General features: G+C 42.1%; 1 protein-coding gene across 1 annotated transcript; it reads left to right on the top strand.

The window, feature by feature from the left end:
* The first annotated feature begins 1,951 nt into the window (after window positions 1-1,951).
* On the top strand, window positions 1,952-25,931 carry LOC123504430. The gene is made up of 10 exons (XM_045254941.1): window positions 1,952-2,209; window positions 3,792-3,869; window positions 7,786-7,912; window positions 8,619-8,679; window positions 9,521-10,678; window positions 11,818-12,054; window positions 18,985-19,063; window positions 22,962-23,088; window positions 23,774-23,834; window positions 24,682-25,931. The coding sequence occupies exons 1-10, from the start codon at window positions 1,952-1,954 to the stop codon at window positions 25,643-25,645; spliced, it is 3,150 nt and encodes a 1,049-aa protein (XP_045110876.1). The 3' UTR covers window positions 25,646-25,931.
* The last annotated feature ends 1,268 nt before the right edge of the window (window positions 25,932-27,199 follow it).

Here is a 27,199-nt window from a genome sequence, read left to right as displayed (position 1 = left end):
ATAACATTCTTCCTGATGTCCACTTGCCACTAAAGAAATTACCTCCATCTTTATGACTTGAAGAACTTCTTTTGTTGCTTCAGATTTGAAGCACATGTGCACTCAGCTGCAAGTGTGAATGCTTTGATATTTTCAGTGGCATTCGATACAACAGACTACAATATTGGTGTTAACGAAGTAAATCATACAAAAGGAGGAGTAAGAGGTTTTGTTAAGTCCACACAGGCTTTACTATGTGCTGAGTGAACTGCGTGTATGGCTAGTAACACGGCAAGGTGAGTGAACTGAGACAAGAATATCTGTATAAGTATTTTCTTGCTAGTGAACTTCGAAGCTGATCCTCCCCACCTCTGCAGAACACCTTTACTGCTCACCAGAAGAAAGGCAACTGTTACATTATCATATTATCATTGTCCCACTTCTCGGTCAAACATAAGGCACACTTATCATAAGGCTCAAAATGAACGTTTCAGCAGGGTAAGTGAGACCTGCTGAGCGTGACGGCAAAACCTGCAAAACCTACGTATTACCACCCACCACAAAAAAAAAGAAAGAATATATGTATATAAACCATGAACAATGGAGATCACCAGTACCAGCGCGAGCGCCATACATCATTCCGCCTCAATGTTTTCTGTCCATCAGTGTGATAAAGGACAGAGGTGAATTCTGCATGAATGGATTCGTACGTATTCGTGTGATGTATGTAGGTAACCGTGACGAAAACTAACTGAATGTCAATATGATAATCTTAAAGCATGTGTAGTGAAATTTATATATTCCCTTCGAACATGGCTTACCTCGTGAATAATATGACCTTTCTATATAAGCAGGAATTGATGCATTCAATACATGAGTGGCTACACATCAAATCTGAAGCTAAATTGTAATAAAACAAAGTCATTAGTGTTCAGCAGAGGAAAGTAATTTTCATCCAAATTTGTGTTTGAATTTAGTGTTGAACGCACTGAAGTAGTAGATGATTATAAGAATCTTGAAGTGTCACTCAACTATAATGGCAGGTTCCACAAAGGTGAGCTGCAACTTAAAGATCAGGCCACAAGAGCAATCTATACAATCATTAATAGCTAAGTGTAGAACATTTGACTTAACAATTGATATACAACTTGAATTATTTCAGAGTATGGTTTTACCTATACGCTACTGACATACGCAACTGAGATTTGGGGAGACTTTACTATTAGAGGATTATAATTATTCTATATGCGATTCGTAAAATTTGCTTTTAATGTCCACAAAGATATCTGTATTGATATGGTGTATAGTGAACCTGTAGTATTTATATACACATGATATTTATATGAGTATATAAAAAAATGCACAATGATAGGATATTGCGCAAATTTTATTCTAGACAAAGATATTAAATTATATTATAAAATATACATGTTTTTTAATCAGTTGGATAGGTTAAGGATAATACATTTCTCCATGGTTGATTTATGCTACATATAAACGTCTGTAATGAATGTGGATTTTCAGGTAAGCCTATGGTTGTGTAAAACGGTTCCCAATGTTACATGGATTTAAAAAGCTGTAAAGCCGAGACTAAAATATCAACAAAATTTGTAACTCGCACTGGGATAAGACCCAAACTGTCACGTTTTCAGTGTTTGCCAGCTGATTAATTCGTATGATGGTCAGTATCGTCTCACGGTAAAGAGTAGTCGTCTCTAAGCACAATATTACGATGTATCTATTGATTTACCGTGTTTTTTGTTCATTCCAGTATTTTCTGGTGTTTTTGTACTATGGTATTTCTTTATAGTTATTTGAGTCTATACGACTAACATCAATATATATGATATATATATATATATATATATATATATATATATATATATATATATATATATATATATATATATATATATATATATATATATATATATATATATATATATATATATATATATATATATATATATATATGGACATCCACTCAGGCCGCACCAGCCTGAGACCAACCCAATACAGACTGGAAGAAGCTTTGCCCCTCCCCTGCTCAGCGCCGCCCCTCCGCAGGTTCAGTCACAGTCTGATCCGTCCACCTTTGCTGCAGTCCTCTTCCACCAACCGGGAGGGACTGTCCTCCCCCGCTCCACCAGAGAGACATGTCGCCGGCTCCGTGAACGAGACCCTGGCGCTCAGACTTCACACCAACAGACATAGAGAAGCCAACCACAGTGTACGTCAGTGCCTCCTTTTTTATCATCTGTCTCAGACTGAAAGAAGCACTCAACCTTCCTCCGTGTCGGTCAGATGATATTTTCATCTTGTTCTTTATATATATGTAAAAAAGAATATTTGTATATTTATTTTCATTATTGAGTAGTGGTTCGTTAGTGTATGTACATATTTCTTGTAAATATTCATAAAAATATTTCACTCAACATTTGTCAAAGTGAATGAATCACTCGGAATAGTACACCGATAGAGGGATTCATCCATAAGCAACAGAGGCATTACTCTGGTCCTCAGCTTCTAACTCACTTGCTCTCCGTCACGCGTACCTAGCCACGCTGGTATGTGGTCTCTGGTTCCCCGAGAGGAGGGTTGCATGACACCAGTTGCGACTGCCGAGTAGGACAGGCGGGTCATTAAACTCAGTCGGGTTGTGCCGAATGGTGGAAAAAATCTACATTGAGTTTATTACTAGAAATTCCAATTTTTTAAATAAACCTCACTCTAAAATCTCAGACTATCGTATCTAGATATGCTTGGAGGTGAGGGAGGTGGTCATCGCGGGATAACCTGTGGGTCAGCTATCAGTCACGGGAATGTTGTGCGGGTGGTGGCATGGGAGAATGAGGTGGTGCTTGAAGTGATTCACATAAATGATAACACTGCATCCACTTATCACCCCAAGATTGTGTACTGGTCCTGGTGGCTACGTGCAGCTTGTCAGGGTGGCAAGGATTCTGTGCTTCAGGAATTCGTTCCCTATACTTTGTTCAGTTTACTGAGTGTCTTCAGTGATGTATCGCCTTGAGAGGTGTCTGATATTAGCAGTTCTGATATTCTGGAGGCAGTAAATTTATATTTATAAAGTCGGTCATTATGTCATTATAGCCTTATGTCATATCAGTTTTGGTTTTGCGCTGTTTGTGATATCAGTAATCGTCACAGTAAAGTTTTTTGCCTTCTTTTTCGTTTTCGTAAGATCGAGAAAATGCAACGTGTCTGAAAAGGAAACAAGTGAAGATAGTAGTTTCTGATGGTACTGTGTTTTCAATTGACCACAGATGATTAGCTTCTCAAACACAGTTCATTAGTACAGCTTGTGAAAGGGCCTAATGATGGTGTACTTGACACGTCTCACAGTTTCAGTCATGAACCATTTCCTTAGCAATTCAGCAACGACAAACATATGAATAACCTGTTATCTTCGAAGACGGAATTATAATTCCATATTCAGCCCTTTTCGGTGCGGCAGTCTTTGGCCTTTCTTTTCTTGTATATACGTAATTGAAACGTATTATTTCTCTCAGGAACAAATTAGTCAAAGGAAAGATTGTCCCTCCTATCACCCTGCTGACACAACTCGACGCTTTTCATTGAACAGGACGCCCTCGTACATTCTGTCACACCCCAAAGGGGGGTGTGGTGCTGCTTACCTGCGCGCATTACGCCCACTTTCCACTTGGCAAACCCTATACCTATAGCATTAGTGCAGCAGTTGTTTTTCGATTTACTTAATTCACTTGATGAGAACGAGCTTAACAAGTCACGTGACAGCGCTAACTTGCACGCCTTCCCTCACTCGGCAGCGCGTGGGGGACGGCGGGGGGCGTGCGGCCCTGCCTCAACTGGCCCCTGCCGACGCTGCGCCTCCTCTCCTTCCCCAAGTAATTACTATAATTATTCCTCGCCGTCAAGTTGCTTCTCTCCCCCCACGCCTGACTGTGTTTTGACACGACACACCTCTTCCTCCTCTCAGGGACTCGGTATTGTGTGTGTGTGTGTGTGTGTGTGTGTGTGTGTGTGTGTGTGTGTGTGTGTACTTGCTTATGCGCTTTTTTTCTTGTTCAGGTGATTCATGTAATATGTTTTATTTAATTCCTGGGACTTTGTTTTTCATTCGTCACCAAAATTCAATAACCTAAACCAGCTTGATTTTTTTTTACTAAGTATTCAAACATCATTGGTTATTTTTACGTGGATATATATATATATATATATATATATATATATATATATATATATATATATATATATATATATATATATATATTTTTTTTTTTATTTATTTTTTTTTATTTATTTTTTTTTTTTCGCGATGCTTCGCGAATAATCTTCGCCAGTGCGGTCAATTCGCTTCACTAAGAGTTTTATCAACCAGAATGAACCAATCTTGGGTCAGTTACTTTTGATAAACACCTTCCTTTCTTTTGTTCATGGAAATCTAAAGTCTGAAAATAACCAGGTTAGTTTTAATCTATTAATAATTATATCAGGCTTTGCTTGAAAAGGTCGTTCATTGTTGATATTATTGCAAAACCTCACATTCATTTAACAAATTTATTATTCACTTATTTAACTACCTTATCAAACTTTTTTCTTTGCTTTATTCAGGCAAATCTAAGTTCAAATATAACCACTCTTCTTTTAATCATATGTTTTTTTTACCAAACTTCTCATGCAAAGATAAGATCAATGGAGTTTCCCATACACCGAACCACACCTACACCACTTCTGCGTGTACTTAGGGCAATGCTCAGGCGATTGTCATTCCCCTGAGCTATCTTTACGGGAGTCATTTGAAAAGTTTTGAGCTGGTGCTGGTGTTGTAGTCTTGAATGGCGGAACGAACCTAATAATAATAATGATAATAATAATAATAATAATAATAATAATAATAATAATAATAATAATAATAATAATTATAATGATAGCAGTAGTACTAGTAGTAGTAGTAATAGTAGTAGTAGTAGTAGCAGTAGTAGTAGTAGTAGTAGTCCAGAAAGTTATCAGCACGAACATGGTAGAATTATTTCATGTTATATACTTCATTTGATACACTACGTATTAAATATATCCCTTATAGTGAAATGTGCATCCAGATGACAACGGTTCACTGGATTTAAGATAAAAGGGAATCATATTATTTAAAATTTGAAAGACGTTCTCATTCTTAACATTCGTCGTATCCAGTTTCGTCTGTCAATATGTTGGGTTATTGGTGTGTGTGTGTGTGTGTGTGTGTGTGTGTGTGTGTGTGTGTGTGTGTGTGTGTCGAGATGGGGACGGGACAAGGCAAGGGAAGTTTTTTTTTTTTATATCAGTACTGAGAAAGCTCCCTGCTTTACACACACACACACACACACACACACACACACACACACACACACACACACACACACACACACACACACACATTTTATTGCTTGTAGGTACATGTAACTACCTCCTTTACTCTCTCCTTGATCTGCAATTGCGTTTTATGTCAAGTTGAATGCACGAACAAACTTCTTCGCTGTCAATGTCCCGTTCTTGTTTCCGCTTGCCGCCAGTCGCCACCCTCCAGTGTCTCTTCGTGGACTTAGGTGAGGTACGCAAGGGAGGCTGTACATCTGTTGTTGATTGCTGTGGAGTGTGAATGAATGTGAGAGCAGTGCCTCTCTTGCTGCTGCTGCTCCCATCACCTTCTCCCACCACCTTCCTGACTGCGGGAGGTTCGGTGCTCTGGCCTGCCACATCCTTGCAGATTTCAATGACTTTTAAATGCCTGTATTTCATCTCTGCACCATGAAAATTTTTTTTGCTCGGCTCCTTTCTTCTATTCATGTTAATATTAAGAGCACTTGGAATGAAGCCTTAGCGCGAACAAGTACTATTTTCAGTCAGTTTTCACTCTCTCCTAATTAAGTGAATGTTCCTTCTCCTTGCCTGTTTTCTCACCGTTTTTTTTTTTTTCTCACAGACATGATTTCAGTTCATTCATTCCATATGTGTGCTCCGTTGATCCAGCATTATCTCGGAATGTACCAGTTTCCTATTAAAAAGATGTGAGCACTTTTGTAAAGTCAAAAAATGATTCGTGTTTAATACAAAAGGTAATTGCAAAAACAGTGTGTGGGTGTTTATCCTTTGACGCACCAGCATGACTCTTCCTCCTGGCTCCTGCGATGTGCTCTTGTCCTCAGAACAGAAGATACTGCCTCTGTTCACCTCATGACATCCTCACTCAACACCCTACCCATTTTTGTTCATTTATAGGTTGAGATGATATGTTTATTCCTACGTTTCTCTCCTCTCATTTAAATTTTCTTGTCTGGTATCCATAAGGCTGTAACAACTAGAGTTGGGTCGATTAACAAATTTTCGGAAACCATGATTATGATTATGATTATGATTAACTTTTTCTAGCCATGATTATGATTATGATTGATTAAAGTCCTCCGACTTGTGATTATGATTATGATTAATGATTAATTTTCTTTCGAGTGATTATGATTAATGAATGATTAACTTGGAATGATTCGAGAAGTCAACAAATTCACTTATTTTCAACGCCACATACAAGGAAAAAAACCTTGATAACGAAAGCTTTTAGCTTTCGTTATCAAGGTTTTTTTCAATAGTTAGGATGAACAAAAAACAGAAACGATACAACAATTTTTATCCATTTAGCATCACATCACATCACGGGACAGTGTTGTCAACGCTGTAAGTACATCGAACTAATACAAAGAGATACAGAAGGCTTACAGCAGCTTACCGCTCAGCCGCCCAGAAGGCGTACAGCAGTTTGCGGGTTAATCACGGATCCACACGATTTTGATTAAGATTAATGATTGATTAATTTTTTGAAATGGTGATTATGATTATGATTATGATTAAGTCAAAAAAACGTTAATCAATTAACTTTTGATTGATTAACTAGATTGATTAACCCAGCTCTAGTAACAACCTCCCCACATTCAGGTTCCTTCCCATCTTAACTTCGTTCGTTGATAGTTTAGGGATGATATGTTTATCCTTGTGTACTCATGGATATCTCTTCTCTTTTTTTGCAACTTATCTTTTCATATATATAAGTTCAGAGGATGTACTGGCCATCATTACCACACAATGATTACATCTCCCGTGGTGGTTTTTCCTTGCTTACAAAAATTTACTGTTTCCACACGAATTTTCTCCACATTTTTTCCCACTTTTCAACTTGTGTGCCCTTTCTGAACTGAAGTAAAATTCCTTACTAAGTCCTCACTCCATGCACCATGACGTTTGTCTTTCAGGTCATCCGCCTCTAACTAATGTGCAGAGATGATGTGTTGAAGGGTGTGTGACATGTCATTGTCAAGCGCATAACCCTCACATCACGTTCATGTTCATACTACGCACTGACTCCCAAGGCCCATCAGCTTCATTATAATGTCGATGATGCATAGAGTCCCTCTTATCACTAATTCATGAGTTGCCAGATGTGTTAATGAATAAAACATACTCTTAACATGCACAATTAACTTCCCATCTCTTTCTTTCTTACATGCATTATATACAAATTCCTTTCTATCATTTTCGGTTAAGGTTTCATTTCGCTTAGATTACGAGTCTAATATTAGTCGTTCATTTGCTGGCAGGTGTGTTTGAGTGAGTGAAATATACCCTTAGCATGCCCATTCCCATGACATTCTTTCATGCCTATGTAGAAATTCTTTCTTGTCATTTTCTCCCATGCTTCCATCTCGCGTAAACTTCCTCCTATCTCTGCCATTCATGCCTGGAGTGGTGTGCTGGAGCAATTGTTGTGTGTCGCAGGACGGGTGCGATCCAGACGGCCGGGAGCTGCAAGACCTGCCTGTTCACTTGGAGGGGACGACGAAGAGCTACATGGAACGCATGGAGGAACTCGTGGCTACCAGACTCGCCATCAGCGACACGGAAGGTGAGGCACCATTTGTGCTCCTGACTCGTGCATCGAACTCTGATTAGGCGTGGGATGGTCGGTCTCAAAGAATTTTACATTTGGTTTGAGGCTTGTGTAATAGTTATTTTCTTTTCTTTTGGTATTGTGTCAGGTTAGATTAGTGAAACGGAAAGCTCTTTATGTTATTGCTGATGTTATATAGGCAGGTGTGTGTGTGTGTGTGTGTGTGTGTGTGTGTGTGTTTGTGTTTGTGTTTGTATTTATGTGTGTGCGCGCGCACGCTATTTATCTGATTGTAATAGTCGAATGGACTTCTCTCCTTATCTAGACATATTTGTTTAATTTCCCTTCAGTGTGTGTGTGTGTGTGTGTGTGTGTGTGTGTGTGTGCACGCACACACACACACACATGCGCACACACACACACACACACACACACACACACACACACACACACACACACACACACACACACACACACACACGTTAGGTACACGAGTAAACTGATTATGTCTCCTTTACGTACAATTTCCACACAATATACTAGAAATGATATATAATATAATATTGGTGTAATCTCTGGTGTAGCTTTTAATTAACGTTCAAAAGAATGTGGTTGCTTGGATACATGTGTGAAATACGATAGGATCAGAATGAAGTATTGATGAAGAGGAGGAAGGCGTGGGGAGTATGGTATGTATACAGATGAATGAACGTTGTTGCAGAGGGGAGCGTTGGCGTGTGGTGGGAGAGCGAGGCGACGAGGCTGTTCCACCACAGCGGCAGGTAGGTGGTGCATGGTCTGGCTCTGGTTAGAGGCAGGGGAGAAAGAGGGCACCTGCAACCTCTTGTTAACCGTTGAGTATCTCTCACCCTCTCACTCACTATTCCACCCACATCCCACAAAGATAATATACTAGAACATTCAGTACACTCGAATGAGCCTGCTGTACTTCACTCCATATCTTCTGCTCAGTTTAAAGTCGTAATTACTGACCTTTGTCTATATCATTACCTCTGCCACACATTTCACAATTTGAAACATGCCCTTCCTTCCTTCTTATTTCGGATAATAAATGTCAAAAGCGTTACTACTGACACACATTCACTTCCCTTTGAGTAATCTTCCCGTCTGGTTATAAGCCGTCAAAAGCAGTGGTGGTCGCGTAAATAATGCTGACGCCAGATAAACCAGCAGGGTGCAGTTGCCGCTTTCCTCATTCTGACTCTTGATTTGTAGTCACTATTTGATGGTTTCATAATATTATTGGTAAATTCATTTATTGTACGACACTGGATAATATTATCATCGATTATCATGATTACAGTGAATTTCACTTTTCTGCCGAGTGGAAACCATGTATACATTTTTTCATGAACCAAGAAAAGCCATTTGAACTAAGATTTTCATGTCATGAACTGTTTTGTTGCTACTGTGTTGCTGCTACTACTACTACTACTACTACTACTACTACTACTACTACTACTACTACTACTACTACTACTACTACTACTCCTGCTATTAGTACTATTACTATTAATACTACTTCTGCTACTACTACTACTTCTGCTACTATTACTGACATTTCAATACTAATATCCTCCTTTCCGTGTGCTCTCGGCGCAGCGCGCGGCAGCCAGAGGCGTTGGAACCCGTGGTGGCCAAGACGAGATTGCACGATCCTCGACGGCTCATCAGGCCGACTCGCCCCCAACCCATCGTGTACACGTCAGGCCGTGCCACTCATCGCGGAGCATCACAGCTACACAGATCTATGTTGACTCGCAGAGGAAAGCTAAATGACCATATTTTTGCTAAAAGGAGAGAGAAGGAATACAGCCACCTGCTGCTGCCTCCAGAGACAAGAGTGAGGCGCACTACCGCCGTCCAATACTTCGAGTCCCCGCCCTCAGGCACCAGCCACGACAATGACCACGTGTTTTGGCTGCGCAAGTCTACAGTGGAAACAACTGAGGATGTAGGAGAGTCTTTGCTGAACGGCAACATGGGTTACCACCGATACTCCTCGCATCCCACCCAGCTCGGAATGGGTCCTTGCGAAGATCTCCAGGTGTCCGGAGAGGAAGTGGTGTTACGGCTGTCCGTTCCTACCGCCATCAGGGTAACGTCACCCAACAGACATGGGGAGAAGACACGACGAGGCAGCAGCCGCAAGAGCAGTGGCAAGACCAGCAACGTAAAGAAAGTCACGATAAGTGCAGAAGATGAGGAGCTGTGCGCCGACATCGCCACTTGTGACACGCTTTTCCTCGACACCTCTGCTCAAGAAACCCCAGAGTTGCTGGCTGCCAGGAACCTAAAGGGCAAGGTGAAGAAGAAGAAGAATGCCAAGGCCTCAAAAGAAAACAAGGAAGGAGTAAGGAAAAGCGATGATGTGGATGAGAGAACCGCCTCTGAAGGAATTCATGGGAACAGCAAATCATCCTCTCTGGAGAAAGTGGATCAAAATGATGAAGTCTCCGGGACCATCCAACCGGACGTGAAAGTGAAAAGAAAATTAAAATCGTCATCGGAAAAAGACAAGACCCAAAATAAGCAAGAAAATTATAGTAGAGAAAGACACTTAACGAAAGCATGTGCTATGCTCAGCATTCATAGAATACTTCCAAACGTTTGTGATGGACATTTACATTTGCAGATGTCTACCTACCCTCCTTCCCGCCCCGTGCACGCCGGGCAGGTGACGATGCAGCTTCTGAGCGGCAGGTGCCTTAACCCGTCACCACGCCAGATCCCGGCGGCAACTGCCGTCAAGTGTTCAATGTATACGTGACGCGACAGGTGAATGTTGGCTGACAGAGTGGTGTGTTTATACGCGAAGACCCCTCACTGAAAAATAAAATTACATAAGAAATTGCTTGTATCAATCATTACATTGATGATTTCACCCTGTCAAGAAAGACAGGTGTACGGACCCGCTTGCTTGCGGTACTCGCACTGATCACCGGCCATGTGGTGACATCATAAGAGAACTTCACCCAAAGTTTCCATCACTTTGCTTGCTGACTGGAAATATAGTAAAGAAGCGAGACACTAATGTGTGTGTGTGTGTGTGTGTGTGTGTGTGTGTGTGTGTGTGTGTGTGTGTGTTTCACTGTTTGATCTGCTGCAATCTCTGACGAGACAGCCAGACGTTACCCTACGGAACGAGCTCAGAGCTCATTATTTCCGATCTTCGGATAGGCCTGAGACCACACACACACACACATGTGTGTGTGTGTGTGTGTGTGTGTGTGTAGCTACGAGCAGCATCTTTAATGGGCCAAACGTTTCGACATTTCATCTTATGTCATCATCAGTGGTCTAAAATAAAATAAAACGATAAAACAAATATAAGTATAAAAGAATAAAGTAAAAATACAAAGAGAATTACAATGGTAAAAATTCAGACTATCATTAGTGGGTATGCTGACAGAGTATTGTTGAGGGATGGCTTTACTTGGAAAATATATAGGGATTCCAGTATTCTTAAACTGTTTCTATTACAGGTGGCGAGGATACGGAAATGACTGAGATTGGGTTGAACCTTACATGAGAGGCAGTGGTCCCGTATCGCGGAAAACGGGGCGTTGTGTAGTAAAAGTAATTTTTAACCTCTCAGATCTTACCTTGTCTCCCAGAGAGAAATTTTTACTGTCTTTTGGATTAGACTTCTGCCTCCCTGTATTCAAACCTTCATTTTATAGATATTTTCTGGATTTTGAGCTTATAATCAAACGGATAAAAGGCTTGAAAATCACACCAGATGTTGATTTCAGTAATGTTTTAATTTCCATAAAACATTTTGCACATAGTACTTTTTATACTTTTAGCTCTAACAAAGTATTTTCTCCTGTCTTCTCTAAATCTGATTTTAACTTGTTAAAAAATCTAGGTAATAACAAGGACCTGGTGATCTGTAGACCTGACAAAGGGAGAGGAGTTGTTCTCTTAAACAAGTCTGATTATGTTTCTAAAATGCGTGATATCCTCCAGGATGATACTAAGTTCTCTAAACTTGTTTTCGATGACATCTATAAGATCAAAACTAAAGTTGAAGATAAAACCACACGCTTCATTAATAATCTTAAAACTCTTGGTGCTGTTAATGAGGAAGAAGCTTCACTTCTGAAACCCACTGGTTCGAATCCTGCTGTGATGTATGGACTCCCTAAAGTTCATAAACCTTCTGTCCCACTTAGACCTATCATTGCGGCATATAATAGTGCCTCTTATAATCTTGCAAAATTCCTGGTTCCCATTCTTAGGCCATACACTACTAATAACTATACTGTAAAAAATTCTCATGAACTCTCTCAATTCCTTTCGAACTACAGACTACCAGATTCGTGTTTTATGGTTAGCTATGATGTTCAGTCACTTTTTACTAACATTCCACTAGATGAGACGATAGATATATGTGTAAACTCTGTGTTCTCAGGTCTGGACATTTTTAAAAATATGACAAAATCCCTATTTACGAATCTACAACGTGTTTGTGTTAAGGATAATCTATTTGTTTTTAACAAACAAACAGACGGCGTGGCGATGGGCTCACCACTCGGACCCACCTTCGCTAACATCTTCCTTTGTTACCACGAACGAAACTGGCTCGATGATTGTTCTATCGCTTTCAAACCTATGTTATATAGACGATATGTTGATGATACTTTGGTGCTTTTTAAGGAAGCATCACATGCAGACCATTTCCTACATTACCTTAACTCACAACATGACAATATCAAGTTCACTATGGAATCTGAAATAGACTCACAAATCCCCTTCCTTGACCTAAACATCACAAAAATCAATGGTAGACTTTCCACCTCTATTTATCGTAAACCTACATTTTCTGGCCTTGGTATTAGTTTTTTCAGCTTTTGCAGTTTCCGTTTCAAAATCAATTCAGTCCGTACCCTCTTACACCGTGCCTTTGCTCTGTCTTCTTCTTACCTAAATTTCCATAATGAAGTTACTTTCCTAAAGGATTTTTTCTATAATAATGGTTTCACCACTAACCTGTTTGAGAAAACTCTGAATAACTTTCTCCAAAGTAAATATCATCTTAAACAACCAATTACCACTGTTGCCAAAGAAACAATCTATTTACGTATCCCATTTTAGGTGAGGTTTCCAAGAAATTAGAAAGGGTCTCTATGAAAAACTTACAAAATATTATCCTGATAAACATTTTCGTATTGTGTCTACAAATAATCTATGTATAGGTAGTTTTTCCTTTTAAGGACACTCTGCCAACTGCCTTACGCTCGTCGGCTGTTTATTGTTTCACTTGTCCCAGCTGCCAGGCTGAGTATGTGGGTAGCACCTTGCGCTCACTTATAAACCGAGCCAGCGAGCATTTAGGCCTAGACTCGGCCAAGACACCGTGCTTTAAACACGTGTCGTCCTGCGCTCTGTCCTTCACCCACCTCTGTGTGGATTTTTTGTACGCCCATCAGGCTTAGGTATTAGTCAAATAAAGTTAGGTTTCCCATTGTCCCGTGTTTTTAGCTTTGCCTTTTCACTGTCCTCTCCTTAGCGGCAACAGAAGGTGTCTGTTGCCCGGTTGTCAGATTGTCTTTCCTCTCACACCTACGGAGGATCCGCCTCAGTGAGCGTGCTTTTGGGGTGAATTAACACCGTCCGGCCCCTTAGAGTGGTTTGGCAGGACAATCTGACATTAGGTAACTCCTCCTGACCACCTCCCACTTGTGTCCTGCTCCTCCTGCAGGAGGGGTGTACCCTCCATGCCTGACGGACCTTCCTGCCCTCCCCGTAAGGAGAGGAGGACACTGATCGACGACCCCGACTGCCAGACTGTCTATTGACCCTCTAAAGCGACGTATGTGACTCTACATTCCAAGACGAACACCCGCCTGTCTACTGTTAATTCTTTTATAATAAAGAAGGTCATTGACTGTAACATAGGAAATGTCGTTAATGTGAAAAAACTTGCTAGTGGTGATCTACTTGTTCAGACACTTAACGTAAATCAAGTTAAATCATTGTTGAAGCTCCGGTTCATTCATGACATCGAGATCGAGGCTTCGATTCCAGTGTCCATGAACTCGTGTCGGGGAGTCGCTTCCCACCGCGATTTTGTGGATATGGAACCGACCGAGATCGTCGATTGCATGACTGATCAGGATGTCATTGAGGCTCGGAAAATTACTAAAATGGTTGACGGTACAAGAAGGAGCACAGCATCAGTCATTCTCACCTTCAGTGCTGCTAAGTTGCCAGAGAGGATTCATGTAGGGTACGAGTCGGTTCCCGTTCGTCCCTACATTCCGAATCCTCTCCGTTGTTTCAAGTGCCAGCTTTATGGTCACCATGGTAACGCTTGTCGGTCTTCCCACGCTTACTGCGGTAGATGCGCAGGAGAGGGCCACTCTGTGGAGCAGTGCACATCCTTGGTAGAGAAGTGCCGTAATTGTGAAGGTGCTCACTCCACTTTTTCACGCGATTGTCCCGCGTGGAAAGTGGAGAAAGAGGTCTGCACGGTTAAGGCTACTGAAGGATCTCTTACTATGAAGCAAGGATGCGAGTGAAGCAGACGCAGGCCGCGCCTGCTTCAAACGTCTCCTACGCTTCAACAGTAAGGGCTCCACCTAAGATGTGTACTGTTGCTATCCAGACTGACCTCAGCGACCTGCTGCCTGCTCCATCTACCACCACTGATTCCCCTTCAACCTCTGCCTCATCATCTGCTAAATCTACTACTACTACTACTAAAACCTCTACTCCTATAACTTCCTCTGCTCCATACCTGTCTGCTATTTCTCGTACTCCCAGTAAGGGTGAGAAGACAGACAAGTCTAATAAATTAAATTTAACAAAGCTTGAACGTCAACGCCCTTCTCATGTCGTCGCCGCTCCCGCGCCGTCGAGAAGGAGTTCACACGCTCGCTCCCTCTCGACGAGCTCCGGGAGTTAACAATTGATGAATCGATGGATGTCACCATTAGTAAGGGCCGGGAGAGGTCCCCGGCAGCGCCTCTGAGCGCAAAAGGACTAAGAAAACGGCCGCCACCACAACTCTTAAGCCATAATGTTCAAGGTGTTACAGTGGAATTGCAGAAGTATTCGGAATAAAGATCCATATTTGTCACTTTTAGTGAACATACACAGGCCGTCCGTTATTTGTCTACAAGAGACGAGACTACAGGATCAGCCTGATCCTGCAGTGCTAAAACACTACCATCCGTATAGAAGATATGAGGGACACGGCGTTGCTATATACATACACAAAACACTGACACAAACAGAAGTGACGTTGAATACACCTCTGGAAGCGGTCGCGTGCAGGGTGAGATTCAACGACACGTATCTGGCTATCTGTTCCTCTACTTGCCTCCCAATACCTCCATTGTTGATGATGACATTACATCTCTTATTAGCCAGCTTCCGGGCAACAGGCTAGTTGTTGGCGACTTTAACGCCCATCATCAACAATGGGGAAGTGAGAGGTCAAGTGTACGTGGGGAGCAGATAGTAAACATTTTATTACAGACAAACCTCTGTCTTCTGAACGATGGAAGTGCGACTCGTGTAGATGATCGGACTGGTAACGCGTCTGCCATTGATCTGTCGTTGCTCTCGCCAGGTATACTCCTGACTTCTCCTGGGAAGTCATCGACGACTCCACGGAAGTGACCATCTGCCCATCTGCATCTCTTATGTACGCGACATCCCGCCCACCCCCGCCCTCCCAAGTTTAACTTCAAGAGAGCAGACTGGGCAACCTTCCGTGGGGTTGCCGACGTGGATATATCTGGCGAGGACGTTGACACGATGGTCAGCAACGCAACACAATCCATATTACACGCCGCTGAGGCTTGTATTCCGAAGACTTCTGCAGTTTACACTAAGCATGGAGTCTCATGGTGGACAACGGATTGCCGACAAGCACTTCGTGAGCGCAATAGACGATACAGGTACTTCAGCCAGCAGCCCAGTCAAGCTAATTTCATAGCCTATAAAAAGGCAAGGGCTCAGGCAAGGAAAGTCATCCGTAATGCAAAGAAAGACTCATTCAGACAATTCATATCATCTATTAACCGCACCACTCCTCTCTCCAAAGTATGGCAAACAATAAATATCTTAAATAACAGAAAACCATATATTCCTATCACCACCCTTAAAATAAATGATATTATAATTGATAACAAAACAGAAATAGCAAATGCCATAGCCCACCAATTCCATCAGGCCAGCAGCACAACTTACTATGACCCTACCTTCCTTCCAAGGAAGGAGGCTGCAGAACTCACTGTCCCAAACTTTGCCACAGGAGGCGTAAACTCAGACTACAACACAGAGTTTACGTTGGATGAACTCCTCTTTGCCCTGAAATCCTGTAAAGGCTCCAGTCCTGGTCCAGACAATATTTCATATATCATGTTACAAAATCTCGGCCACCACTCCCTTTCAAAATTATTAACGCTCTACAATAGAATATGGACCACCTACACTTTCCCTCAGTCTTGGCACTTCGCCCACACAATCCCAATCCCCAAAAAGACTGGACGCCTTACGGACCCCAGTGCGTTTCGTCCTATTGCGCTCACGAGCTGTCTATGTAAGGTCATGGAACGTATGGTAAAGCGAAGGCTACTTTTTGTTTTAGAAGCGAAGGGTCTGTTAGGTGATCAGCAGTCGGGCTTTCGGAAGTACCGAAGCACGATGGATCACCTAACACACCTGGAGCATTGCATTTCAGAGGCTTTTGCCAAAAAGAATTCATGATAGGGGTGTTTTAGACATCCACAAAGCCTTCGACATGACATGGCGACACGGCATCCTCATGAAACTCTACGCTCATGGCTTCAGAGGTAACTTGCCCATTTTTGTTTATAATTTTCTTCAGGACAGAACATTCTCTGTCAAGCTTCCTGGTAACGTAATCTCGGACGTTTTCGTCCAGGAGAACGGGGTGCCGCAGGGTAGTGTTCTTAGTCCCATTTTATTTTGTATAATGATTAATGATATTCTGTCAACAACTCCCGTCCCAAGGAATCTTAAATACTCATTGTACGCCGACGATTGTGCGTTATGGCACTCCTCGCCTAACGCACAATTCTCAGCGGGCGGATTCAGGATGCTCTTGATTCCGTCCAGCATTGGGCCTCATTATGGGGATTTAAGTTTTCAGTTGCTAAGTGTATCGGTGTTGTTTTCACTAGACGTAACGTACCTGATTTGCAAATAACTCTTCAAGGCCAACCGATACCGTTTCAAAATTCAGTCAAGTTCTTGGGTCTGCATTTTGATAGCAGACTCAATTGGAAGACTCATGTTAATGAATTGCTCATTCGTTGTCGTAAAAGATCAATGTCCTCAAATACCTTTCTGGTACTTCATGGGAGCAGACAGAAAATCTTTATTAATGGTGTACAAGTCCTTAATTCGTTCTCATTTAGACTATGGCTCACTGGTGTATGGGTCTGCGTCGGAACCAACACTGAGGAGATTGGATGTACTGCAGAATGAATGTGTGCGAATGTGTCTTGGAGCCCTGCGCTGCACTCGTGTGGCGCGGATGGAGGTTGAGGCCAATACACCACCGCTACAACTACGTCGCGACGCCCTCCTTTTATCTCATGGGATAAAAGCGGCTCGGAAAGCTCCCTCGGTAACACAGCAAACAAGATTATATGGCAGCACCACCACCTCCACAATGCGGTCCGCCGTCCAGTCTCAGTCAGACTACACACGCTCTGCCAGCAAACGGGCGTGAGACTGGACGATGCGGACCAGCTCGTGCTGCCCACCCTTCCCCATGGAAACTTCCCACCACCACCTTCAACATCAACTGGCTTCAGGGAAGAAGGCTGTGGTTACCGAGGTGGAGCTCCAACACCACTTCCGAGCCCTCGTCGCTGGCCTCCCTCCATCCCTACATCTCTACACAGACGGCTCCAAGACAGGTGAATGTGTGGGCGCAAGTGTATGGTCGTGTGAATGTGCCCTCAGGTTCCGGCTGCCTACCCATACATCGGTTTTTCTGCTGAAATTTTTGCTATTGACAAAGCCATAGATTATGCTTTAAATTCAATTCATAATTCAATTGTCATTTTTCGGACTCTATGTCAGCCCTTCAGGCAATAGAGTCCGGCCGCACGGATACAAATGAAATCCAGGGCAACATCATTAATAAGCTGAATTCATGTCATAAATCCTTCTCACTGGTTTGGGTGCCTGGACATTCCAATATACGCGGGAATGAACAGGCTGACATGCTAGCTCGGTCTGCTGCAGAGCTCGAGGGAGCGTGGAACCTCCGTCGGGATCTGCAGTCATGTCTCTCAGTTGTTAAATCATCAGCAAAACTCCTGTGGCAGAGTCACTGGGACAACCTCCACCTCCACACCACCAAACCTATCCTGGGCAGTGGGCCTCCTCCAATCGCCCCACAAGGCGGGAGGAGGTGGTCCTCGCACGCCTCAGGATGGGCTGCACCCTCCCACCCACATGCTCCCCTACATAGCCAACGCCTTCCCACCACAGTGTTCCAGCTGTAATGTCACTCTCTGTCGAGCACATCCTGCTTCACTGTGTGCGTTATCGTGAGGAGAGGCGGCCCTTGGCGGCGTATTGCCGGGGTCGCGGCCTCCCGCTAACGCAAACCACCCTCCTGGGTGATGAACACCATGAACCATTTCCTTAGCAATTCAGCAACGACAAACATATGAATAACCTGTTATCTTCGAAGACGGAATTATAATTCCATATTCAGCCCTTTTCGGTGCGGCAGTCTTTGGCCTTTCTTTTCTTGTATATACGTAATTGAAACGTATTATTTCTCTCAGGAACAAATTAGTCAAAGGAAAGATTGTCCCTCCTATCACCCTGCTGACACAACTCGACGCTTTTCATTGAACAGGACGCCCTCGTACATTCTGTCACACCCCAAAGGGGGGTGTGGTGCTGCTTACCTGCGCGCATTACGCCCACTTTCCACTTGGCAAACCCTATACCTATAGCATTAGTGCAGCAGTTGTTTTTCGATTTACTTAATTCACTTGATGAGAACGAGCTTAACAAGTCACGTGACAGCGCTAACTTGCACGCCTTCCCTCACTCGGCAGCGCGTGGGGGACGGCGGGGGGCGTGCGGCCCTGCCTCAACTGGCCCCTGCCGACGCTGCGCCTCCCTCTCCTTCCCCAAGTAATTACTATAATTATTCCTCGCCGTCAAGTTGCTTCTCTCCCCCCACGCCTGACTGTGTTTTGACACGACACACCTCTTCCTCCTCTCAGGGACTCGGTGTGTGTGTGTGTGTGTGTGTGTGTGTGTGTGTGTGTGTGTGTGTGTGTGTGTACTTGCTTATGCGCTTTTTTTTCTTGTTCAGGTGATTCATGTAATATGTTTTATTTAATTCCTGGGACTTTGTTTTTCATTCGTCACCAAAATTCAATAACCTAAACCAGCTTGATTTTTTTTTACTAAGTATTCAAACATCATTGGTTATTTTTACGTGGATATATATATATATATATATATATATATATATATATATATATATATATATATATATATATATATATATATTTTTTTTTTTTATTTATTTTTTTTTTTATTTATTTTTTTTTCGCGATGCTTCGCGAATAATCTTCGCCAGTGCGGTCAATTCGCTTCACTAAGAGTTTTATCAACCAGAATGAACCAATCTTGGGTCAGTTACTTTTGATAAACACCTTCCTTTCTTTTGTTCATGGAAATCTAAAGTCTGAAAATAACCAGGTTAGTTTTAATCTATTAATAATTATATCAGGCTTTGCTTGAAAAGGTCGTTCATTGTTGATATTATTGCAAAACCTCACATTCATTTAACAAATTTATTATTCACTTATTTAACTACCTTATCAAACTTTTTTCTTTGCTTTATTCAGGCAAATCTAAGTTCAAATATAACCACTCTTCTTTTAATCATATGTTTTTTACCAAACTTCTCATGCAAAGATAAGATCAATGGAGTTTCCCATACACCGAACCACACCTACACCACTTCTGCGTGTACTTAGGGCAATGCTCAGGCGATTGTCATTCCCTGAGCTATCTTTACGGGAGTCATTTGAAAAGTTTTGAGCTGGTGCTGGTGTTGTAGTCTTGAATGGCGGAACGAACCTAATAATAATAATGATAATAATAATAATAATAATAATAATAATAATAATAATAATAATAATAATAATTATAATGATAGCAGTAGTACTAGTAGTAGTAGTAATAGTAGTAGTAGTAGTAGCAGTAGTAGTAGTAGTAGTAGTCCAGAAAGTTATCAGCACGAACATGGTAGAATTATTTCATGTTATATACTTCATTTGATACACTACGTATTAAATATATCCCTTATAGTGAAATGTGCATCCAGATGACAACGGTTCACTGGATTTAAGATAAAAGGAATCATATTATTTAAAATTTGAAAGACGTTCTCATTCTTAACATTCGTCGTATCCAGTTTCGTCTGTCAATATGTTGGGTTATTGTGTGTGTGTGTGTGTGTGTGTGTGTGTGTGTGTGTGTGTCGAGATGGGGACGGGACAAGGGAAGTTTTTTTTTTATATCAGTACTGAGAAAGCTCCCTGCTTTACACACACACACACACACACACACACACACACACACACACACACACACACACACACACACACACACACACACACACACATTTTATTGCTTGTAGGTACATGTAACTACCTCCTTTACTCTCTCCTTGATCTGCAATTGCGTTTTATGTCAAGTTGAATGCACGAACAAACTTCTTCGCTGTCAATGTCCCGTTCTTGTTTCCGCTTGCCGCCAGTCGCCACCCTCCAGTGTCTCTTCGTGGACTTAGGTGAGGTACGCAAGGGAGGCTGTACATCTGTTGTTGATTGCTGTGGAGTGTGAATGAATGTGAGAGCAGTGCCTCTCTTGCTGCTGCTGCTCCCATCACCTTCTCCCACCACCTTCCTGACTGCGGAGGTTCGGTGCTCTGGCCTGCCACATCCTTGCAGATTTCAATGACTTTTAAATGCCTGTATTTCATCTCTGCACCATGAAAATTTTTTTTGCTCGGCTCCTTTCTTCTATTCATGTTAATATTAAGAGCACTTGGAATGAAGCCTTAGCGCGAACAAGTACTATTTTCAGTCAGTTTTCACTCTCTCCTAATTAAGTGAATGTTCCTTCTCCTTGCCTGTTTTCTCACCGTTTTTTTTTTTTTCTCACAGACATGATTTCAGTTCATTCATTCCATATGTGTGCTCCGTTGATCCAGCATTATCTCGGAATGTACCAGTTTCCTATTAAAAAGATGTGAGCACTTTTGTAAAGTCAAAAAATGATTCGTGTTTAATACAAAAGGTAATTGCAAAAACAGTGTGTGGGTGTTTATCCTTTGACGCACCAGCATGACTCTTCCTCCTGGCTCCTGCGATGTGCTCTTGTCCTCAGAACAGAAGATACTGCCTCTGTTCACCTCATGACATCCTCACTCAACACCCTACCCATTTTTGTTCATTTATAGGTTGAGATGATATGTTTATTCCTACGTTTCTCTCCTCTCATTTAAATTTTCTTGTCTGGTATCCATAAGGCTGTAACAACTAGAGTTGGGTCGATTAACAAATTTTCGGAAACCATGATTATGATTATGATTATGATTAACTTTTTCTAGCCATGATTATGATTATGATTGATTAAAGTCCTCCGACTTGTGATTATGATTATGATTAATGATTAATTTTCTTTCGAGTGATTATGATTAATGAATGATTAACTTGGAATGATTCGAGAAGTCAACAAATTCACTTATTTTCAACGCCACATACAGGAAAAAACCTTGATAACGAAAGCTTTTAGCTTTCGTTATCAAGGTTTTTTCAATAGTTAGGATGAACAAAAAACAGAAACGAAACAACAATTTTTATCCATTTAGCATCACATCACATCACGGGACAGTGTTGTCAACGCTGTAAGTACATCGAACTAATACAAAGAGATACAGAAGGCTTACAGCAGCTTACCGCTCAGCCGCCCAGAAGGCGTACAGCAGTTTATGGGGTTAATCACGGATCCACGTGAGATTTTGATTAAGATTAATGATTGATTAATTTTTTGATGATGGTGATGATGATTATGATTGTAAGTGATTAAGTCAAAGAGAGAGAGAGAGAGAACTTTTGATTGATTAACTAGAATTGGATTAACCCAGCTCTAGTAACAACCTCCCACATTCAGGTTCCTTCCCATCTTAACTTCGTTCGTTGATAGTTTAGGGATGATATGTTTATCCTTGTGTACTCATGGATATCTCTTCTCTTTTTTTGCAACTTATCTTTTCATATATATAAGTTCAGAGGATGTACTGGCCATCATTACCACACAATGATTACATCTCCCGTGGTGGTTTTTCCCTTGCTTACAAAAATTTACTGTTTCCACACGAATTTTCTCCACATTTTTTCCCACTTTTCAACTTGTGTGCCCTTTCTGAACTGAAGTAAAATTCCTTACTAAGTCCTCACTCCATGCACCATGACGTTTGTCTTTCAGGTCATCCGCCTCTAACTAATGTGCAGAGATGATGTGTTGAAGGGTGTGTGACATGTCATTGTCAAGCGCATAACCCTCACATCACGTTCATGTTCATACTACGCACTGACTCCCAAGGCCCATCAGCTTCATTATAATGTCGATGATGCATAGAGTCCCTCTTATCACTAATTCATGAGTTGCCAGATGTGTTAATGAATAAAACATACTCTTAACATGCACAATTAACTTCCCATCTCTTTCTTTCTTACATGCATTATATACAAATTCCTTTCTATCATTTTCGGTTAAGGTTTCATTTCGCTTAGATTACGAGTCTAATATTAGTCGTTCATTTGCTGGCAGGTGTGTTTGAGTGAGTGAAATATACCCTTAGCATGCCCATTCCCATGACATTCTTTCATGCCTATGTAGAAATTCTTTCTTGTCATTTTCTCCCATGCTTCCATCTCGCGTAAACTTCCTCCTATCTCTGCCATTCATGCCTGGAGTGGTGTGCTGGAGCAATTGTTGTGTGTCGCAGGACGGGTGCGATCCAGACGGCCGGGAGCTGCAAGACCTGCCTGTTCACTTGGAGGGGACGACGAAGAGCTACATGGAACGCATGGAGGAACTCGTGGCTACCAGACTCGCCATCAGCGACACGGAAGGTGAGGCACCATTTGTGCTCCTGACTCGTGCATCGAACTCTGATTAGGCGTGGGATGGTCGGTCTCAAAGAATTTTACATTTGGTTTGAGGCTTGTGTAATAGTTATTTTCTTTTCTTTTGGTATTGTGTCAGGTTAGATTAGTGAAACGGAAAGCTCTTTATGTTATTGCTGATGTTATATAGGCAGGTGTGTGTGTGTGTGTGTGTGTGTGTGTGTGTGTGTGTTTGTGTTTGTATTTATGTGTGTGCGCGCACGCTATTTATCTGATTGTAATAGTCGAATGGACTTCTCTCCTTATCTAGACATATTTGTTTAATTTCCCTTCAGTGTGTGTGTGTGTGTGTGTGTGTGTGTGCACACACGCACTGCGCACACACACACACACACACACACACACACACACACACACACACACACACACACACACACACACACACACACACGTTAGGTACACGAGTAAACTGATTATGTCTCCTTTACGTACAATTTCCACACAATATACTAGAAATGATATATAATATAATATTGGTGTAATCTCTGGTGTAGCTTTTAATTAACGTTCAAAAGAATGTGGTTGCTTGGATACATGTGTGAAATACGATAGGATCAGAATGAAGTATTGATGAAGAGGAGGAAGGCGTGGGGAGTATGGTATGTATACAGATGAATGAACGTTGTTGCAGAGGGGAGCGTTGGCGTGTGGTGGGAGAGCGAGGCGACGAGGCTGTTCCACCACAGCGGCAGGTAGGTGGTGCATGGTCTGGCTCTGGTTAGAGGCAGGGGAGAAAGAGGGCACCTGCAACCTCTTGTTAACCGTTGAGTATCTCTCACCCTCTCACTCACTATTCCACCCACATCCCACAAAGATAATATACTAGAACATTCAGTACACTCGAATGAGCCTGCTGTACTTCACTCCATATCTTCTGCTCAGTTTAAAGTCGTAATTACTGACCTTTGTCTATATCATTACCTCTGCCACACATTTCACAATTTGAAACATGCCCTTCCTTCCTTCTTATTTCGGATAATAAATGTCAAAAGCGTTACTACTGACACACATTCACTTCCCTTTGAGTAATCTTCCCGTCTGGTTATAAGCCGTCAAAAGCAGTGGTGGTCGCGTAAATAATGCTGACGCCAGATAAACCAGCAGGGTGCAGTTGCCGCTTTCCTCATTCTGACTCTTGATTTGTAGTCACTATTTGATGGTTTCATAATATTATTGGTAAATTCATTTATTGTACGACACTGGATAATATTATCATCGATTATCATGATTACAGTGAATTTCACTTTTCTGCCGAGTGGAAACCATGTATACATTTTTTCATGAACCAAGAAAAGCCATTTGAACTAAGATTTTCATGTCATGAACTGTTTTGTTGCTACTGTGTTGCTGCTACTACTACTACTACTGCTGCTACTACTACTACTACTACTACTACTACTACTACTACTACTACTACTACTACTACTCCTGCTATTAGTACTATTACTATTAATACTACTTCTGCTACTACTACTACTTCTGCTACTATTACTGACATTTCAATACTAATATCCTCCTTTCCGTGTGCTCTCGGCGCAGCGCGCGGCAGCCAGAGGCGTTGGAACCCGTGGTGGCCAAGACGAGATTGCACGATCCTCGACGGCTCATCAGGCCGACTCGCCCCCAACCCATCGTGTACACGTCAGGCCGTGCCACTCATCGCGGAGCATCACAGCTACACAGATCTATGTTGACTCGCAGAGGAAAGCTAAATGACCATATTTTTGCTAAAAGGAGAGAGAAGGAATACAGCCACCTGCTGCTGCCTCCAGAGACAAGAGTGAGGCGCACTACCGCCGTCCAATACTTCGAGTCCCCGCCCTCAGGCACCAGCCACGACAATGACCACGTGTTTTGGCTGCGCAAGTCTACAGTGGAAACAACTGAGGATGTAGGAGAGTCTTTGCTGAACGGCAACATGGGTTACCACCGATACTCCTCGCATCCCACCCAGCTCGGAATGGGTCCTTGCGAAGATCTCCAGGTGTCCGGAGAGGAAGTGGTGTTACGGCTGTCCGTTCCTACCGCCATCAGGGTAACGTCACCCAACAGACATGGGGAGAAGACACGACGAGGCAGCAGCCGCAAGAGCAGTGGCAAGACCAGCAACGTAAAGAAAGTCACGATAAGTGCAGAAGATGAGGAGCTGTGCGCCGACATCGCCACTTGTGACACGCTTTTCCTCGACACCTCTGCTCAAGAAACCCCAGAGTTGCTGGCTGCCAGGAACCTAAAGGGCAAGGTGAAGAAGAAGAAGAATGCCAAGGCCTCAAAAGAAAACAAGGAAGGAGTAAGGAAAAGCGATGATGTGGATGAGAGAACCGCCTCTGAAGGAATTCATGGGAACAGCAAATCATCCTCTCTGGAGAAAGTGGATCAAAATGATGAAGTCTCCGGGACCATCCAACCGGACGTGAAAGTGAAAAAGAAAATTAAAATCGTCATCGGAAAAAAGACAAGACCCAAAATAAGCAAGAAAATTATAGTAGAGAAAGACACTTAACGAAAGCATGTGCTATGCTCAGCATTCATAGAATACTTCCAAACGTTTGTGATGGACATTTACATTTGCAGATGTCTACCTACCCCTCCTTCCCCGCCCCGTGCACGCCGGGCAGGTGACGATGCAGCTTCTGAGCGGCAGGTGCCTTAACCCGTCACCACGCCAGATCCCGGCGGCAACTGCCGTCAAGTGTTCAATGTATACGTGACGCGACAGGTGAATGTTGGCTGACAGAGTGGTGTGTTTATACGCGAAGACCCCTCACTGAAAAATAAAATTACATAAGAAATTGCTTGTATCAATCATTACATTGATGATTTCACCCTGTCAAGAAAGACAGGTGTACGGACCCGCTTGCTTGCGGTACTCGCACTGATCACCGGCCATGTGGTGACATCATAAGAGAACTTCACCCAAAGTTTCCATCACTTTGCTTGCTGACTGGAAATATAGTAAAGAAGCGAGACACTAATGTGTGTGTGTGTGTGTGTGTGTGTGTGTGTGTGTGTGTGTGTGTGTGTGTGTGTTTCACTGTTTGATCTGCTGCAATCTCTGACGAGACAGCCAGACGTTACCCTACGGAACGAGCTCAGAGCTCATTATTTCCGATCTTCGGATAGGCCTGAGACCGGGCACACACACACACATGTGTGTGTGTGTGTGTGTGTGTGTGTGTGTAGCTACGAGCAGCATCTTTAATGGGCCAAACGTTTCGACATTTCATCTTATGTCATCATCAGTGGTCTAAAATAAAATAAAACGATAAAACAAATATAAGTATAAAAGAATAAAGTAAAAATACAAAGAGAATTACAATGGTAAAAATTCAGACTATCATTAGTGGGTATGCTGACAGAGTATTGTTGAGGGATGGCTTTACTTGGAAAATATATAGGGATTCCAGTATTCTTAAACTGTTTCTATTAGTGGCGAGGATACGGAAATGACTGAGATTGGGTTGAACCTTACATGAGAGGCAGTGTTCCCGTATCGCGGAAAATGGGGCTTTGTGTAGTTCTAAGTAAATGTCTTTTAACCTCTCAGATCTCACCTCTGTCTCGACGAGAAATTTTGGCTGTCTTTTGGATTAGACTTCTGCCTCCCTGTATTCAAACCTTCATTTTATAGATATTTTCTGGATTTTGAGCTTATAATCAAACGGATAAAAGGCTTGAAAATCACACCAGATGTTGATTTCAGTAATGTTTTAACTTCCATAAAACATTTTGCACATCGTACTTTTTATACTTTTAGCTCTGACAAAGTATTTTCTCCTATATTCTCTAAATCTGATTTTAACTTGTTAAAAAGCTAGGCAATAACAAGGACCTGGTGATCTGTAGACCCGACAAAGGGAGAGGGGTTGTTCTCTTAAACAAGACTGATTATGTTTCTAAAATGTGCGATATCCTCCAGGATGATACTAAGTTCTCTAAACTTGTTTTCGATGACATCTATAAGATCAAAACTAAAGTTGAAGATAAAACCACACGCTTCATTAATAATCTCAAAACTCTTGGTGCTGTTAATGAGGAAGAAGCTTCACTTCTGAAA

The sequence above is a fragment of the Portunus trituberculatus genome, chromosome 16, assembly GCF_017591435.1.
Source record: "Portunus trituberculatus isolate SZX2019 chromosome 16, ASM1759143v1, whole genome shotgun sequence".
NCBI classification, from domain to species: domain Eukaryota; kingdom Metazoa; phylum Arthropoda; class Malacostraca; order Decapoda; family Portunidae; genus Portunus; species Portunus trituberculatus.
Note: the sequence above shows the minus strand (reverse complement) of the source record. Positions and strands in the feature narration are given on the sequence as shown.